We start from the raw sequence: 16,503 nt of genomic DNA on the forward strand, positions 1-16,503 counted from the left end.
CATATGGTCTCAACACAGCCACAGTTTGGAAACAATAATACCACTAATTCCATGTCTGCAAAAGGAATTTCTGTGGTGGGCTCAAGCATGTCAAACAAACACAGGTCTTCCATTCAGCAAGCCTCAAGCAAATCAAGTCATCACAACAGACGCCACGGACTACGCCTGGGGGGCGCACATGACAGATCGGTGCATTCAGGGCAAATGGTCCCAAAAAGAAAAGCACCTTCACATCAATCAAAAGGAAATGCTAGCAGTAATAAATGCTATTATAGCTTTCAAGGACCTTCTACAACCAGGTCAACTATTGATAAGAACGGACAACACCACAGTTATGTGGTACATAAACAAACAGGGAGGAACACATTCTTACCCCCTATGCAGACTGGCCATGTCACTTTGGAACATGGCCATGGACGTACAAATGGAACTACAAGCACAGTACTTGCCAGGCAAGGAAAACACGCTGGGAGACAACCTAAGCAGGAATATGACAGATCCACATGAATGGAAATTGCATCCAAAAGTTTTTACAGAAATAATTCAAGAATGGCGAAGGCCAGACATAGATCTCTTTGCCTCCCACAAAAATTACCAATTGACAAAATTCTGCTCAAGGATTTTCCATCCAAAGGCCTGGAGAGTGGACGCTCTCTCTTTCAGTTGGGCATCAATGACAGTTTATGCCTTCCCACCTCTTCCTCTGCTGCCCAAAGTTCTATTGAAAACCAGAGCAGACAGACCAAAGATGATTCTCATTGATCCGGACTGGCCAAGGCAACACTGGTACCCACTCCTGAGGAGCCTGACGCATTCCCCACCATGGACCCTGCCTCTAATGCCTCTTCTTGTGACTCAGCACAGCTTCAAAACTCTTCACAGCCAGCTAAAAACACTCAATCTAGCCGCATGGAAGATTCCTTAGCATCACAACATGCCCTACTCTCCAAGGAGGTGCAGGATGTCATTTTGGAGGCCAGAAGGCCATCAACTAGAAAAGCTTACTCCGCAAAATGGAAACGGTTTTGTGTCTGGAATGAGAAAAAGGGCCAGGATCCTGGAAAACTGAATTTACCTCAAATACTACAATATTTGGCTGAGCTGCTAAGCAGTGGACTTTCATTCTCCTCCATCAAAATCCATGCCTCAGCCATTTCTGCAGAATACAACACTGATACACCTATATTCTCTCACCCTCTCTTAAGACAGTTCCTCAGAGGGGCTAAGAATCTAGGACCTCCAAGGAAACAACCAATACCTGCTTGGGATCTTAATTTCATTCTGGAAAAACTGACCTTGTCTCCCTTTGAGCCAGCTGCCTCATCAGATTTGCAATATTTGTCCTGGAAAACAGCTTTCCTTCTGGCTATCACCTCAGCTCGTAGCGTTTCAGAACTACAGGCTCTCATGGCTGTCCAGCCTTTTATCATCTTCCATCAGGACAGAGTTTCCTTACGAACCAACCCGTCCTTTATGCCTAAAGTGGTATCCAGGGTAGCTCTAAATCAGGCCATACATTTACCTACCTTTTATCCTAATCCTCAAAACAAAGGGGAGAGATTACTACATTCCTTGGACATCCACAGACAACTGCGTTATTATTTGGACAGAACAAAGCCTTTCAGAAAATCAGAACAGCTCTTTGTGTCCTATGCTGTAGGAGCTCAAGGAAAGCCAATTTCCAAACAGACAATCTCAAAATGGATAGCCCACTGCATACGCTTTTGCTATTCCTTTCATGGCAAAACTGTACCTACAGGCATTAGAACTCATTCCACCAGAGCCACAGCCACCTCTGCAGCTTTCCTCAGAGGAGTTCCTACCAAGGATATTTTGGAAGCAGCCACTTGGAGTTCTGTGCATACCTTCTCCAAGCACTACAACCTACCATTATACTCCAAATCTAGAGCAGGCTTTGCCACTGCAGTCTTGCAGGGCATTTTGGCTCCTCCTAGTTCCACCTAGTGCCTACCACCACTTTCTTAGCTTTGGGATTCTACCCATCTGTTATGACTGCAGCTGTATGCACGATGAACATAGTACAGTTTTGTACCTACCATAAATGTAGATGTTCGAGTGCTAATACAGCTGCAGTCCAGGTTTCCCTCCCTCCTTCCCCTCTTGGGACAGGCCTGTAGGCTAACACATCCTCATACAACCTGATTGGGGTATTCATTTATGATATATTTGCTTGCAACTACTGTATTTTGATTATATTGCACTGCATTATTACACAAATTTATGTATTGCCTTCCTTCTGGGGGCACCTGACGTCTGGGGCAAGAAAAACTGAAGAAAATGGCGTTGGCTGGTTCCTTTATACCCCTGTCGCACTGACATCAGGGAAGAAGCGACGACAACCGACGCCGGACCTAGACTTTTGCGGCCGACCGAGGACCGCCTGACAGCAGGAGAACCCATCTGTTATGACTGCAGCTGTATTAGCACTCTAACATCTACATTTATGGTAGGTACAAAACTGTACTTTTCTTATGCTTCAAGTTCCCAAGGTAAAGCCATTTCAAAACAGACCATTTCTAAATGGATTGCTCATGGAATCAGATTTTGTTATTCTCACCATGGAAAGCAAATCCCAGGGAGTATACGGACTCATTCCACCAGAGCTGCTGCCACTTCTGCGGCCTTCCTCAGGGGAGTTCCTACCAAAGACATTTTGGAAGCTGCAACTTGGAGTTCAGTGCATACTTTTTCTAAGCACTACAATCTACCTCTCTACTCTAAGTCTAGGGCAGTCTTTGCCTCTGCAGTCTTGCAGGGCCTTTTAGCCGCCCCTTCTTCTTTATGACCACCTCCCTTTCTTTCAGCTTTGGGATTCTACCCTATAGTCATGACTGCAACAGTGAAACACGAGGAACATAGTACAGTTGTGTACACCTACCATAAATGTAGATGTTCGAGTGTCTTCACTGTTGCAGTCTGGGTTTCCCTCCCTCCTGTCCCCTCTTATTTTTACTTTTGTGTGTTTCCTTTTTTTTTCACCATTCTTCTGAGGTGTATTTGCAAAGGTTATGGGACCTTTTTCATTTTGGGACTCCTGACATCTGAGGCAAGGAAAACTGGAGAAGATGGCGTCGGCTGTCAGCTTTGTACTCCTGGTGCTCTGACGTCAGGGAGCATGGTTGAACAGCCGACGCCGGACCCAGACTTTGGGATTCTGGCCGACCGAGGGCTGCCTGCCGGCAGGGGAGAACCCTACAGTCATGACTGCAACAGTGAAGACACTCGAACATCTACATTTATGGTAGGTGTACACAACTGTACTTTCTTTAAGGATGCCTCTTTCTTCATCCTCCCCAAATGCCACGTTGACCACAGTTGCCTCCCAGGTAGGGTGGGAGGGGCATTTCCTGGGTTAGACAGTCCAAGGCAGATGGATGTCATAGGAGACCAAACTGCATGTCAGTATCCTGGAGATGACAGCAGTCCTTTTAGCATTGCAGACATTTCACAGCTTCTTTCTTACAGGGACTATTGTGATACAAATGGACAATTTGTCATTAGTTTGGTACATCACCGAACAAGGGGAAACCAGATCCTAGCCCCTGTGTCGAGAAGCAATGAGTGTGTGGCAGTGGGCGATCTCTACCAACTACTTTCAAATTGCAATGCACATTCTGGGGGAGCACAACTTTTTAGAAGACAGACTCAGCAGAGTTTTATTGTTGCTTCACAAGTGGTCTCTGAATCAGTCACTGGCGAACATGATCTTCCACAAATGGGGTCAAACTTGCTGTTATCCCTTTGTCTTCACACAAGAAGTGCAGCAGGCTCTTTGCCTTGATCCTCCCGTCCGGGACAGTCACCCAGGGATGCTGTAGTCAATGCTTGGCCTTCCATATTTCTTTATGCCTTTCCTCTTCTCCCCTTAATCCTCAAGTTTCTTCATAAAGCTTCCAGGTTGAAGAGCAAAGTGATCCTCATTGCCTCCTGCTGTCCTCAACAAATCTGGTTCACCTTCCTTTAGTCTCATCTGATTATCCATCAGGGCAGATTCGTCTTGATCCCCGAAGTCTGAAACTAACCGTGTGGTTTCTCCAATTCCAGTGATGGCTAGATCTGCCAGGCTTTCATCTCCAGTCCAAAACATATTCTGATCTCCTCTCACAAGTCCTTGACTAGAAGGATTTACAAGAGCAAATGGAAAAAAATTTGTTATTTGGGCTAAACAGCAGAAATTAGATCCTTTTACTGTTCCTTTGCCATCAGTCCTAGAGTTTCTCGCTCATATTTTTATGAGGGGGCTGATCATTCCACTTTTAAACTGCAAGTAGCAGCCATTTCATATTTTTATATCAGAAAATGCATCATCTTTGACCTTGTCAAAATTGTGTAAGGCTTTTATTAGAGGGACTTTCCTTCATCCTCCTGTCAAAGGTCCGACACCTCCTTGGGATCTGTCTTTTGTCTTAAAGGCTCTGGTTCTGCCTCCCTTTGAACCATTTGCCAAAGTAAGACTCGAAATTCTTATCCTGGAAGACTTTTTCTGGTGGCTATCACCTTTGCAAGAAGAGTATCTGAATTGCAAGCTTTGTCATCTTAAATATACTTGCTTAATTTTTCACATGAACAGTGTGGCATTACATACTAATCCATCCTTTCTTCCCAAAGTGGCGACTGAGAACAATGTAAACCAATCTGTTAAACTTACCAGTATTTTTCCTTATTTGCAAAACAAGGGAGAAATGCACTTCTGGATGTTCATACAGTTGAGTTTTTACCTAGGCAAAACTAAAACTTACAGGAAATCTGACCAGCTTTTCATATCCTTTTTGGATGCAAAAAGGGTAAACCAGTTGCCAAGACCACCTTAGCTAAATGGTTAAAGGATTACATTTGGTTTGTTTATGAATCCAAAGGTGTCCCTCTACTTCACTGAGTCAAAGCTCACTATACTAGATCTATGGCAACTTCCAAAGCCTTTTAGGCCAAAGTTTCAATTAATATTTGTTCAGCTGCCTCATGATGTAATTCTCATACCTTCATTTCCCACTACAAGCTGGATATTGTGTTCAGAAGTAGAGCTGCCTTTGGTTCTGTGATGCTCCAGAATATCATTCCATGAAGGTCACCCAAAGTTGTTGTAACTGGGGACTCTGTCCCACGTATCGAGGAAGAATGAAAATGAATACATCAGATAAAGAAGTTATGTACTTACCAGTAACGTTCCATCTGTATTGTCTTTTTCATTCTTCCTTGCCTTCACCCAGTCCCTTTTGTAGATGACCTGACTGATATGTTTTTAGGAACCTCTGTTCCTTGTTGAGCTCCTGTTCTTTTTCTGTTTCTTTATTGGTAACTGTCAGCATTGATGTTCATTGCATTTATGATATTATTGGTAAACTTGGTAGCAGCAAATGCTATCTGAGGTAACTGGGGGGGGGGGGGGGGGATGAAGCAGTGTATGTAGTGGAGGAGCTCAACCTTCAGAGCCTAAGCTTTTGTAAGCGTTCAAGTCTGATCCAAAACCGCAGGTCGAGGAAGAATGAAAGACAACACAGATGCAATGTTAATGGTAAGTACATCATTTTTTTTTCCTTGTAGAGCGCAATTCTGAATGTTGTCACACTTGAACCAGAGTCGACAGAGGTAGCCTTAATAAGCGATTCTTTTAAGGATTTTCTGCAGTGATGCAAGTAAGATGGGAAGTGACTTTGTATTTTTTTTTTTTAAATAGGCTTTTGTTATGTAGAATTTGATGACTTGGAGTCCCTGAAAGAAGCCTTGACTTATGACGGAGCAGTAAGTATGCATCAGTATTTGTTTGAAGAACTGTATTAAACTATATGGCAAAGATAAGTTGAAAAAGTTTTGTGTATCCTCTGATCTACTAGCTTCTTGGTGATCGGACACTCCGGGTAGATATAGCCGAAGGTAGAAAACAAGAAAAAGGCGGCTTTGGGTTTAGAAAAGGCGGGCCAGAAGACCGAGGTAATTGTGTTTTAATTTGTGCTTGAAGATTTTAATGCAAATGATCAGTAAGCATGTTTTATTTTGTATCGATAGAGATTGCATTTGCACATGTCCTATTGAAAGTGTAAGCTGTAGTATGTTATGCAGACTTGTGCTGGTGTAGCCTGTTGCCTGTACCTGTACATGTTGGATAAATAATTTGTTGCCTTGTAATTATCCAGCTGCTTGCTGCATTCTGCCATTACAGTTGGTTTGCGAGTTTCATAATTCGTGATTTCCTCTACTGTTTGAACCTTTTACATATTTATTGTGTTTCTATGCCTGCCATTTTTCTGTGACACGTTACATTTGTACCTAGAGGACTACAGGAACAGTGCTGGGCCCTTTCCTTTTGAGCATTTATTTTACAGACATTGAAGCTAAAATTCCAGAAACATGTCTGACCAAATTTGCCAGCGACTGCAGAATAGGCACTGTTGTCCACTCATCTTCCTATATTAAACATTTGCAGCAAGGGCTATAGTATGCATATTTCTGGGGTACTGAAAACGGTCTGAAGCTAAATGCAGAAAGTGCAGTGTAGTGGCATTTAGCATAAAAGCTGTTCCCTCTTCTTTTATAAGTGGTACTCTCTTACGATGGAGTAGGTCATGGGAGACCTGTGTGCCTTTATGCACAACTGTCTATCATCCTTTCATATGTCCCATCTGGATAGAAGACCATAGTCAGGAATTCTTCTGTCTAACCACGTTAATTTTTGAGTATGCTTAACATCAAAGTCATCTTACCATTATACTCTTCCACTAATAGGCCCAGCATTGAGTTCATTGCCTTATTTGTTGTGTACAGACTCAAACATGGCACTTGACTGGCAAAGCTTCAGTGATTCCCTGCTAAAAGAACTAAAGGCTTTGAGTCCTTCAACTAACCAATAGATTAGCATAACTCCTCTTATACCAAGTAACCTACTGACCTCTTTTATAACCTGCATCTTGCATTCTTATCCATGAAAGACACACACTCGTCTGATCTATTTTTTGATTTAAAAAAAAATTGTTGTTTCTGCAAGTCCTCTACTTGGGACCTAAAGCTGTACCAACACATTAAACAAGACGTGCTGGAGTGATAGGTTCATAACTCATATTTGTAACTTATGGAATAAATCACTACCATTGCAAATCAGAGTGTTACTTTGGGCATCTTTGAGACTTGCTGTTGACTATTTGGTGGTGTTAAGGTGCCCAATAGCTTTTACATGACACAGTTTGGCAGAGAAGAATTACTGCAGAGAGAAACACATATGCAAGAGACTAAGCAGTCAAGGTCCTGTGTCCTCAAACTACAGAGTAATGGAGTTTTATACTTTCTTTCATCAAAAGAAGCATTATTGTAACAGCCATAGAAGAACTGACCATTTAGAAGTAAACACTACAGCATTAGATCTCCTGACTGCTTACTTGCCTGACTTTCTGTATGAGGCATGCGTTCTGAATTTCATGATAGAACTTTCTACAGAGGACAAATCTTTATACATTTCTTACCCGGTCAGCAATTATTAATATTAGGCAGGAAGAGAATTAATCAAATGCATACTGAAAAACATTCATAAATCCATCTTATGAAAGCATATTAGATATGAAGTACACGCACAGACATTTTTCTAACCGTCGTCTTAAAGGGATATATAGCTAGACATTTTATGGTTATTGTGATTGATTCCCTTAATGTTATGTTTTGCCAAGTCTTTTATCATAGGGCCCTGGCTCATTTGGAACCCATTGTGCTGTGTCTGTCATCTTCAGAAGAGTCCTTTCCACTTGAATTTGGCCTTTGCAACTAAAGTTTGTTGTTTGCTGTTGGTAAAGGGAGCTTCTTGGGTTGGACCCTTTCTTTTGTCGTGCAGATGAGATACTGCTTTTGCTTTGTGATTAACTTTTTTACCCGTACAATGACTTATTTCTTGGGAGTTTGCCCGTTTCTGGGGTTTGGTTTCTGTTGTTGTGTTGCTCTGGTCTTTAACTTTTTTTTTGCCTGCTTGGCCATATTGTAGCGTCTGTAAGGTATGCTTTGAAATTTCTATCACTCGAAAAAGTGTTTTGTAATCCTGGTTCTACCTTAAAATTGGAGTCCATGTTTGAGTAATTGGTGTTTCTTCTTTATTTCATAATGTGGCATAACATCAGTGCTCTGCCTTCAAATTTGGCATTTCATGGTGAGGAGTCTAATGTCCAGCCGACTTCATTTTTCCAGAAAACTGCACGCAGAGCATTTGTCAGCAGTAGAAGGTGTCGCCCATAAACTATCCTGAAACAAATTGACATGCCAGTGGAGTATCACGACTATTCTAATATCTCGATTTTGAGATAGTCATGAAAGACTCCAGACAGTCTGAATTCAGTGCCAAGTAGAAGACTTTGAGCATTGCCTTTTTCGATGGTTAACCTAACTTGCAATGTTTTGTAATTTATGGTATGGCAAGTATGTTGTTGAGGTAGTGTGTCACACATTTTTGTACTGGAGCTTAAGCAGCCATTTCCCTGGAGTATGTGCAGGTGTTGCTTCAGGTTCATTTTCTGAAATTAGTGATTTTTGCTATTTTTTTTACTTTTCTGTCTTAAATTCCATTTTAGTTGGATTGTTGGCAATTTTATTGTGATTAATTCTTCCCCTCCACTTTGATAGTCTGATTTTTTGGCAAGTGTGGTTTTAAAGTTGGATACTTTTTGTGGGCAGGCTAGTTCTAGATAAAAGGCAGTAACATTTCACAATTAATCTGTGCCTTACTTTGAAGCGTTATGGGTACCTAGCATGTTTAACTTATAACTGTTGCGTGGCTGGTGTGTCTTTATTACATCACAACAGAATGTAAGTAACTATGGAAAAGCAAAGCAATGTCTTAACCTACTACCTGGTGACCAGAAATATTTTCATATCCCAAAACTAGAGTAAATGGAAATGAATGGCCAGGTGAGGGCAGTATGTTTTAGTTTGTGCCAGCAAGTATTTTGGGAGCTGTGTCCATCAGTAGTATTTCCATTGCCAACTGACTTTACATGTCTGGGAGAGTTTAGTGTTCCACGTATTTTGGACCAGTACCTTTTACCATAGTATTACACTTTAAGTAGTGTGCCCACATATTTGTACAGTGCTTTTGCTTTATTATCTGCAAGCACATAGGCAAAAGACTGATGTGTACACACTCAGCCCTTATACGGTTGTGGAGTAGATGTATATTTAAACTTGCATATCCAGTCATTGACAAGGAAGGTGTAATGTATTTCTTTTAGGACCTGGTGGCTCCCGCGGCCCTAGAGGAGGTGGAAAGGAAGATGACTATGACAACTTTGGAGGTAATTATTTCTTTGATGTCACAGGTGCTGTGATCTTTGGGGAGAAAAGTTTGCATGCACCTGACCATCTGTAATATGTCTCTCTTCAGTCTTTGCATTTCTCCTGTAAAACACCATTTCTTTTTCAGGTTTTCCTTGCAGCTTAAGTGGTGGCTCAAACTGTGGCGAATTGTATTTGCTTTTTCTTCCTTTCTTTGGTTAAAACATCAGAAATTGCAGATATTAAAAATGTTATGCTGTGACTTTTTTTTTTTTTCTAAAGAGGTATAATTTGTGTATCTTGCTAGGCTTTTCGTTAAATTGTCATGTTAAACTTGGGTGTGTTTTCTTGCATTTTTGCCATTGCTGTCATAAATAGCTGTAAGCCAGAAGGTCGGACGAGACAAGGATAGTGTTGTTGAAAACCCATGTGCATTCCTTGTGGCATATGGGTGAAGAGTTTTAGGTTGTAACTATGTGGCGTTGACTGCCATTTTATTTGACTGCACAGTTTACTCCAGTATCATTCATTGCCTGTTGGGTTACTGGAAGTGTTGATAAGTCTTCACTTTAGATACCTCTGTAAGATTCCATCTTCGCTGAAAAAAGTTTTTATAGACTGAATGTGTTTTTATATACAGTGTGTGCAATAATAAGCTTTGTCACTGTTTACATAATGAATTGTATTGTGTTTGGTCTTATTTGGAGGCAGTTCATTAGCCTTTGCTCTTTGCTCCCTGATTTTGGACTTTGTAACATGTATGCCTCTCAACCTCTGAGCATTAAAGTAGTAACAGGCATCTTTAAAAACTTAGTGAGTGTAGAAAAGATGCATTTTATTTTTCACAGTAGGCCTTCATACACTAGATTGTATAAAAATATGTCAAAAGATAACTGTTTGTATAGGCTTAGTTTAATGGAACAGGTCTAATTTTATGAAGAAAATCAGTAAATTTGAGGAACAAGGCTTAATCAAGACTGTTTTATTTCATGGCCAAATGTCAGAGAAGATGAAAGGTATGTGTTGTAATAGTGTTTCTTAAAAACAAGATGTTCATCGTAATCCCTGCTACAGTGCAATTTCTGTTCCATGGGGATAAATTGCTGAAGACATCCACTTTGTAGTCTGACTTTGATCTTTCGGATGTCCACAGCATGGAGCAGGTCTTTCCTTAAATCTTGGGCATTGGTTGTTGCATGACTAAGGGAAGAGCAGCCCAAGCCATATTTTTGCAGTAAGGTGTAATTGGTTATCAGTCTGCCTTGTCTTTTTGACTCTTCCAGGTGAGTTGCAGAGTAATAAGTACCCTTTCCTAATAGCATTATTGAGATTTGATTGATTAGTCCAGTATTTGTGGTTTTTGAGTTGCAGTTGGGTTCCGGTGTTCATGAGGTCACCCAAAAATTAAATAACATTTGCTTGTGGAGGATCAGTTCATCAAAAAAAAAATCTGCTGTTCCTTTTCTGCTTAAGAAAGAGTCAGTGTCTCTGCCTTTTGTATCTGCATGACCTTTAACAGGAAGATGTATAGTAATGGGGCCAGAAACCTTATGGCTTTCCCACTTCACCATCTTCACAAGACGCTGGTGGCTTTGGCTCAAGTGCCTGCAATTATTAAATTTTTTTTTTTGGTTGGGGGGGGGGGGGGGGTAGAATTGCTCAGCAAAAGGTGCCATCTGAAAAAGAAAACAATGTGTTGAAAAACGTAAACTTCTGAAAATGTTATTGAAAGAAGAGCAGGTGGAAGACCACAGGATCTTAGAGATAGTCTTTTCCACAGAAAGAGGGCTTGAGGACACCTGCCCTGAAGAAGTGTTAATTTGTCTGCCTTCCCTCATGACGACTTAGCCTCTGCCTGTCTTGCATACTTTGGAGGCAGAAAAATAAGATTTGCAGCTACTGTTCGTATCCAGACCTCTGACAAAGTAAGTGTAGCTGTTGGTGTATGCCTGATCCTAAGGCATCAAGTGTTGACTGCCTGTATTACCTTCATTTACCATGAGCTTACTGAGGAGTAAATGACTATTTCATATGGGATTAAGCAGTGGGCTGACCAGCCTTTGATTTTTGAGGCAGTTCTGCCATTGAATATGCGATTTTCTTCCCCTTTTTGACTTCTTGGACTTTGAGGTAGATTTGTGTTATTTAGCCTAGATCTCTTCTCTTGGTTATGGCATGTCATGAGGAGTCAATCTTATCCTGCTTTTCCCACCCCCACCAGAAAACATGCCATTTGGTGGGTACTGAATTTAATGAAGGGGAATTTAAAGTGTGTGCCTAGGATGTGTCTGGCTCTTACAAACTGTACTTTGACCCTTGGTGTTCCTGGCAGTACTTTTGGCATTCCATTAAAGATTTCTTTGAATAGGCATCCTTAAAGCTGGTTTCACGGTCCATGGCCTCAAAGAAACCTAATTGGTTTTACACGATTGAAGAGTCTTAAGTTTGTGTTTAAAACCCCTACTGTGACAATGTGTGCATTATTCTATGTAGATGCTATAAATTGCTGAAAGCTTATTGCAAGGCTGAGTGCATTTACCTAAACAAGGGCATCATGATCCTGGATAGATCTGATAAAATATATGTTTCTGTAGCTATGACTTTCTAGAGCTTTTAACTACTAGATTCGCAAAGTATCCAGAGGGCATTCTTGGAAAGACTGAAGATGTGTATACCTTTTAGAAAATGGGAAATGGCTATGAAAAGAGTTTTTCTTGGAACAGCTCTTGAGGGCATTCAGTCAGATATATGGGTATGAGTCTGCTAATACCTGTTGTAAGGGCACAGGTGCAGACACAGAAATAAGGCATGAATGGCTTGAGGTTCAGGAGCTAACAGAGGATGGCAAGAGGGAGTTGCTTAATGTCCCCATTGCACTTTTATACTCCTCCCCCACTCCAACAGCCCAAGGTCACAGCATATGAACATTAAACTTGTTTTTATTCTACCTTTTTTATCTTGTTGTACTGTAAAACCTATAGTTCTTGCAACTAAAAAAAGTACTACTTTAGCACGTACAAAAGTCACTGAAAAGACCCCCCCCCCGCACATTTAAATATCCCTGATTATACACTACACAAAATTGTGTATATAACGTGGAGTTTATATCCATAAAATGTTTTATACAAAAACTAAGAATAAAAATTGTTTTACTTGCAGTTGGCTCTGCCTGCTGTTCAACTTATTAGACTTCGGATTTGACACCGGCCGATTCTGAAGCCTTTCAGTTTGACTTGGCTCTGCCGCCCTTACACACAGTTCCCTGGTTCTACATCAACTCTCCAGATCTAATTTGTCACCATTCATGGTCAGCAGTTTGGTCCTTGGCTCCACGCTGTTTTTGTGTTTTTCTTTGAATTTTTGTAGGAGTGGTAAGATTTCCCTTTCTCTTAACCCCTTTTATTATAGTGCTACATTTGGTATCTCAGAGGGTGTGGAAGTAGCCCCGACAGAGTAGAACCAGTACTGCAGAAAGCAAAAAAAGTTGTTGACCCCCCCCTCCCCCCAAAAGGACAGGCCTTATTGGTCCAGCTGTTGATGGCATTGTGTTGGCAGCAGGCACCAAAAAGAAGCTTTCCCAGTAGAGCTCCTTTATTCCTCCACCCCCAAACAGGGAGTCTTGGGCACTGGATCAGTTAGGGAAATGATCCTGTGCCTTATCCATCCGTCATTGGAGTCCACATTTCCACCTCTGCAGTAATCCTTTTATAGGAATCTGGTGCTAAGTGTTTTTCAGGAATTTGCAGTTTTCTTCCAGGACTCTCCCCAGAGGGTTCCTCCTGAGGGTGGGTGGGGGGTCATAACTGATGCCACCTTAGGGGAGGAGGTGGTCTGCAGAATTAGGGCTTCCACTGTACTTTTTTTGGTGGGCCCTTTCAGTGATTCTGAAGGGTTGCCCAACTGCTTACCTCTGGAAGCATTCGAGGGTCATCTTGCTCTCCATCCCAAAGCTTGGAAGGCAATCACCTGAGACACCTGGGTGTTTGAAAGTCATATCCAGGGGGTATGGTATCCCCTTTATAGGAATTCTCAAAGGTCCCCCAGAATGTATCCCTGATGTCCAACCTCATCAAAGACTTGCCGCAGTGATGGAGATCTGCAGGCTACTGGCAAACTGAGTCAACCAAGAGGTCCCACCAGACCAGAGGGGCTCAGGGGTCTATTCCAGATTCATTTTAGTACCAAAGAAGACTTATAGGTTCATAGGTTGATACTAGGCTATCTGCCCTAGGGCATTTATAAGCCTAGCCAGAGTGTGTTTGGCTTTCGCCACCCTTTTAGATTAGTTGACTGTGCCTCTGTATAGTAGGTCACAGAAGATAGCCCTTTTGAGGTTAGTTTACTGTGCCTCTGTCTAGTAGGGACACAGAAGAGATTCCAAGAGTAAACCTACGATCTCCCATCCACTCGTCAAGATTTCTCTTGAAGAAGGTCATTGAGGGACCAAATTGTGCAGTGGTTAAGATGCATGCTTTTTAACCAGAAGGTGCAAGGTTTGATTCTCATCACTGGAAAGAACTTTACATGCCCTAGGGCAGATAGCCTAGTATGAACCTATGAACCTATAACCTCGAAAAAGGGCATAGCAAAATTCATTTAAAATGGGTGACGAAAGCCAAACACACTCTGGCTAGGCTTGTAAATGCCCCAGGGCAGATAGTCTAGTATGAACCTATGAACCTAACATGGATTGGGATTTTGTTCCAGAGTGAGGGGAGCCTCTGGGATATGAATCTGTCCCTCCAGCATGTCCTATTTATTTCTGTGCACCAAAAAACGTGGCAAGGACACTGCTATTCCTTAAAATCTTTATTACACATAAAACACAAGATGAGCGCTTTCGGGACTTCTCCCTTCATCAGATAAAATACAATAAAACATCCCTTCTTTTAAATAATACATATCCAATAAGATTCACTAAAAAACCCGCCTATTTTGAAGGGTGGGTTTAACAGGTATCACATCATTTAAACCAGGTGTACGATTTGCCATAAGCTCAATAATCCATCTGGATTCTGCTAATTCTGTCAAGTGCTTCACATCACCCCCTCTAGTGGTAAGCCTTATGTTTACTATAGCCCTGAAAGTGAATTTATGTGCTACATTATCCATCACATGTCTGCTCAAGGCATTATGCACATCCCCATTCCTAATACTAGATAAGTGCTGTAATATCCTTGTCTTCAACATCTGGTTAGTTTTTCCTATGTATTATTTAAAAGAAGGGATGTTTTATTGTATTTTATCTGATGAAGGGAGAAGTCCCGAAAGCGCTCATCTTGTGTTTTATGTGTAATAAAGATTTTAAGGAATAGCAGTGTCCTTGCCGCGTTTTTTGGTGCATATTTGACTTTGGGATCGCAGGCTGGACTTTGGTATAGTACTCAACTATTTTGCTTTGTCTTTTGTTCCTGTTGTCTGAGTACTCTACATGCTATGGAAGGAAGGTTGAATGCAGAAGAGACTACCTCCACAGTTTTGCGAGGTGGAAGAGGAGAGACTGCTATGTTGAGCTACAAAAAATATACTGAAAATGAGAACCCGCTTTTAAATTTGGGTTATGCGCTCCAAAGAGATGGAAAAATGGAGCGACAAGTTCCAGCATTGGTAGATAAAACTTTTGATGAAATGACCAGAGATCTGAGCTTTAAGTTAAGCAAGTTACAACGCTTACAATGGCAGAACTTTCACTTAGAGGCTTGCATAGATTATGGCATTGTCCCTAGAGGGATGAGGATCCTCTGTATGCCAGCACAGGGTGATCGTTATCTGGACTTATTGGCCAAATGGCAATCATTGAACATTAACACCAATTTTAAATATATGGAGCTGCTGAATGAGTTTTTTGCACCGGACATCGAAACGTTGAAAAAAGAAGTAGCTGAACTTCAGAGTAAGCTTGATAAAGATTATACTGATGGAAGGAGCGTAGAAAGCCTGCATCAATTATATGCTACTTTTGTAAACAATGACGAACATTTGAAAAAACAAAAACTGGGTAAAATACAAAGAGACTTTGAAGATTTTACCAATGGTAATATCTTCGTTTGGCCCAGAACCAATGGAGTACAGTTGCGAGATACTCAACCCAATGGTAATGAACGTAGGTGGGAGAAAGCATGCCAACAGGTTAGAGTGAGACGAAGTGTTAGCACTGCTGTAACGCCTCCGCAAGAGGCAGAAGTGCCTCACGCAGACCTGCCAGAATCGAGTGCAGCCAGTAAGCAGGTTCAATTGAATGTGCCAGGGTTATCGAAAGAACTGTTGGCAGATAGAGATGATAATAATTTGCGACCAGCAGAGTCCATTACTAACTCGGCCTCCATTACCTGTTTCCCGAAAGCATCTACAGTAACTTGCGCTACAGCAGCCGTGCTGACGGGAGATCCATTAACAGGAGAAAGTAACATAGGGGCACGACCGAAAACACAACGAGGGAAACAGCATTTTTTGGAGATGTTGCCAGCACCTATGAAGAAGAAAGGCGCATGGAAGAGATCATTAAGCGAGGCCAGAAGTGTAGACAAAAGGAGGAAAATGTTGGACTGACTAACACTGTGGACTTTGGTATTGTTTTTAATTTATCTACATATGTTTTAAATAATGATGAGTTAGCAGTGCTTAACAAAGGACTTACCTTTGTACCTAGCAGTAGCTGTGTATACAATGAAATAATAATGGATATCATGCTTTTCTGCCATAATATAGCTCTGAAAATGATGTATGGGGAAAATGAGAGAGGTAATATGACCCTAAGGAAACCCAGTAGTTTTGTACCACCACTTACACCCACCCTAAATCTGTTTATTAGGGGATGTGAGCAAGATTTAATAAGATACTTTATTGAAGGAGACATGAGCAGATTTTACAATCTTACTCAAACACAGAGGACAGCTTTACAGAATTTGTGTAATAATAAAGATTTAATTATAAAACCGGCGGATAAGGGTGGGGCGGTTGTAGTGCTAGATACAACCTGGTATAATAGCAGATTGAGAGAACTGCTTCAAGATGAAAGCACATATACTCAGATTAATCCATTAGGTGTGAGACAAGCTGTAGATAGGGTAGATCATGCCCTGCAAAAGTTGAAGTTTGAGATGAGAATTACTGAAGGTACTTATGATTTTTTATGGTTAGAAAAAGCAGTCACGCCTGTTTTTAAGGCACTCCCGAAGATTCATAAATCCCTGGATAACCCACCCCTGAGACCCATAGTTTCAGGGAGGGGATGGATGACTG

At 41.4% G+C, this 16,503-nt stretch overlaps 1 protein-coding gene across 3 annotated transcripts in view; it reads left to right on the plus strand.

The window, feature by feature from the left end:
* The window catches only part of EIF4H (eukaryotic translation initiation factor 4H), a 602,524-nt gene that overhangs the window by 414,732 nt on the left and 171,289 nt on the right, over positions 1-16,503 (plus strand). For 2 of the 3 annotated variants that reach the window (XM_044054198.1, XM_044054199.1), the window contains exons 3-5: positions 5,696-5,760; positions 5,853-5,949; positions 9,219-9,281. In XM_044054198.1, the coding sequence (XP_043910133.1) occupies positions 5,696-5,760; positions 5,853-5,949; positions 9,219-9,281 (225 nt within the window). The remainder of the gene's footprint in view (positions 1-5,695; positions 5,761-5,852; positions 5,950-9,218; positions 9,282-16,503) is intronic. The other variant, XM_044054200.1, reaches the window with a different exon arrangement.

This window comes from Protopterus annectens, chromosome 13.part0, assembly GCF_019279795.1.
Source record: "Protopterus annectens isolate FY-2018-M chromosome 13.part0, PAN1.0, whole genome shotgun sequence".
In the NCBI taxonomy this organism is placed as follows: Eukaryota; Metazoa; Chordata; order Ceratodontiformes; family Protopteridae; genus Protopterus; species Protopterus annectens.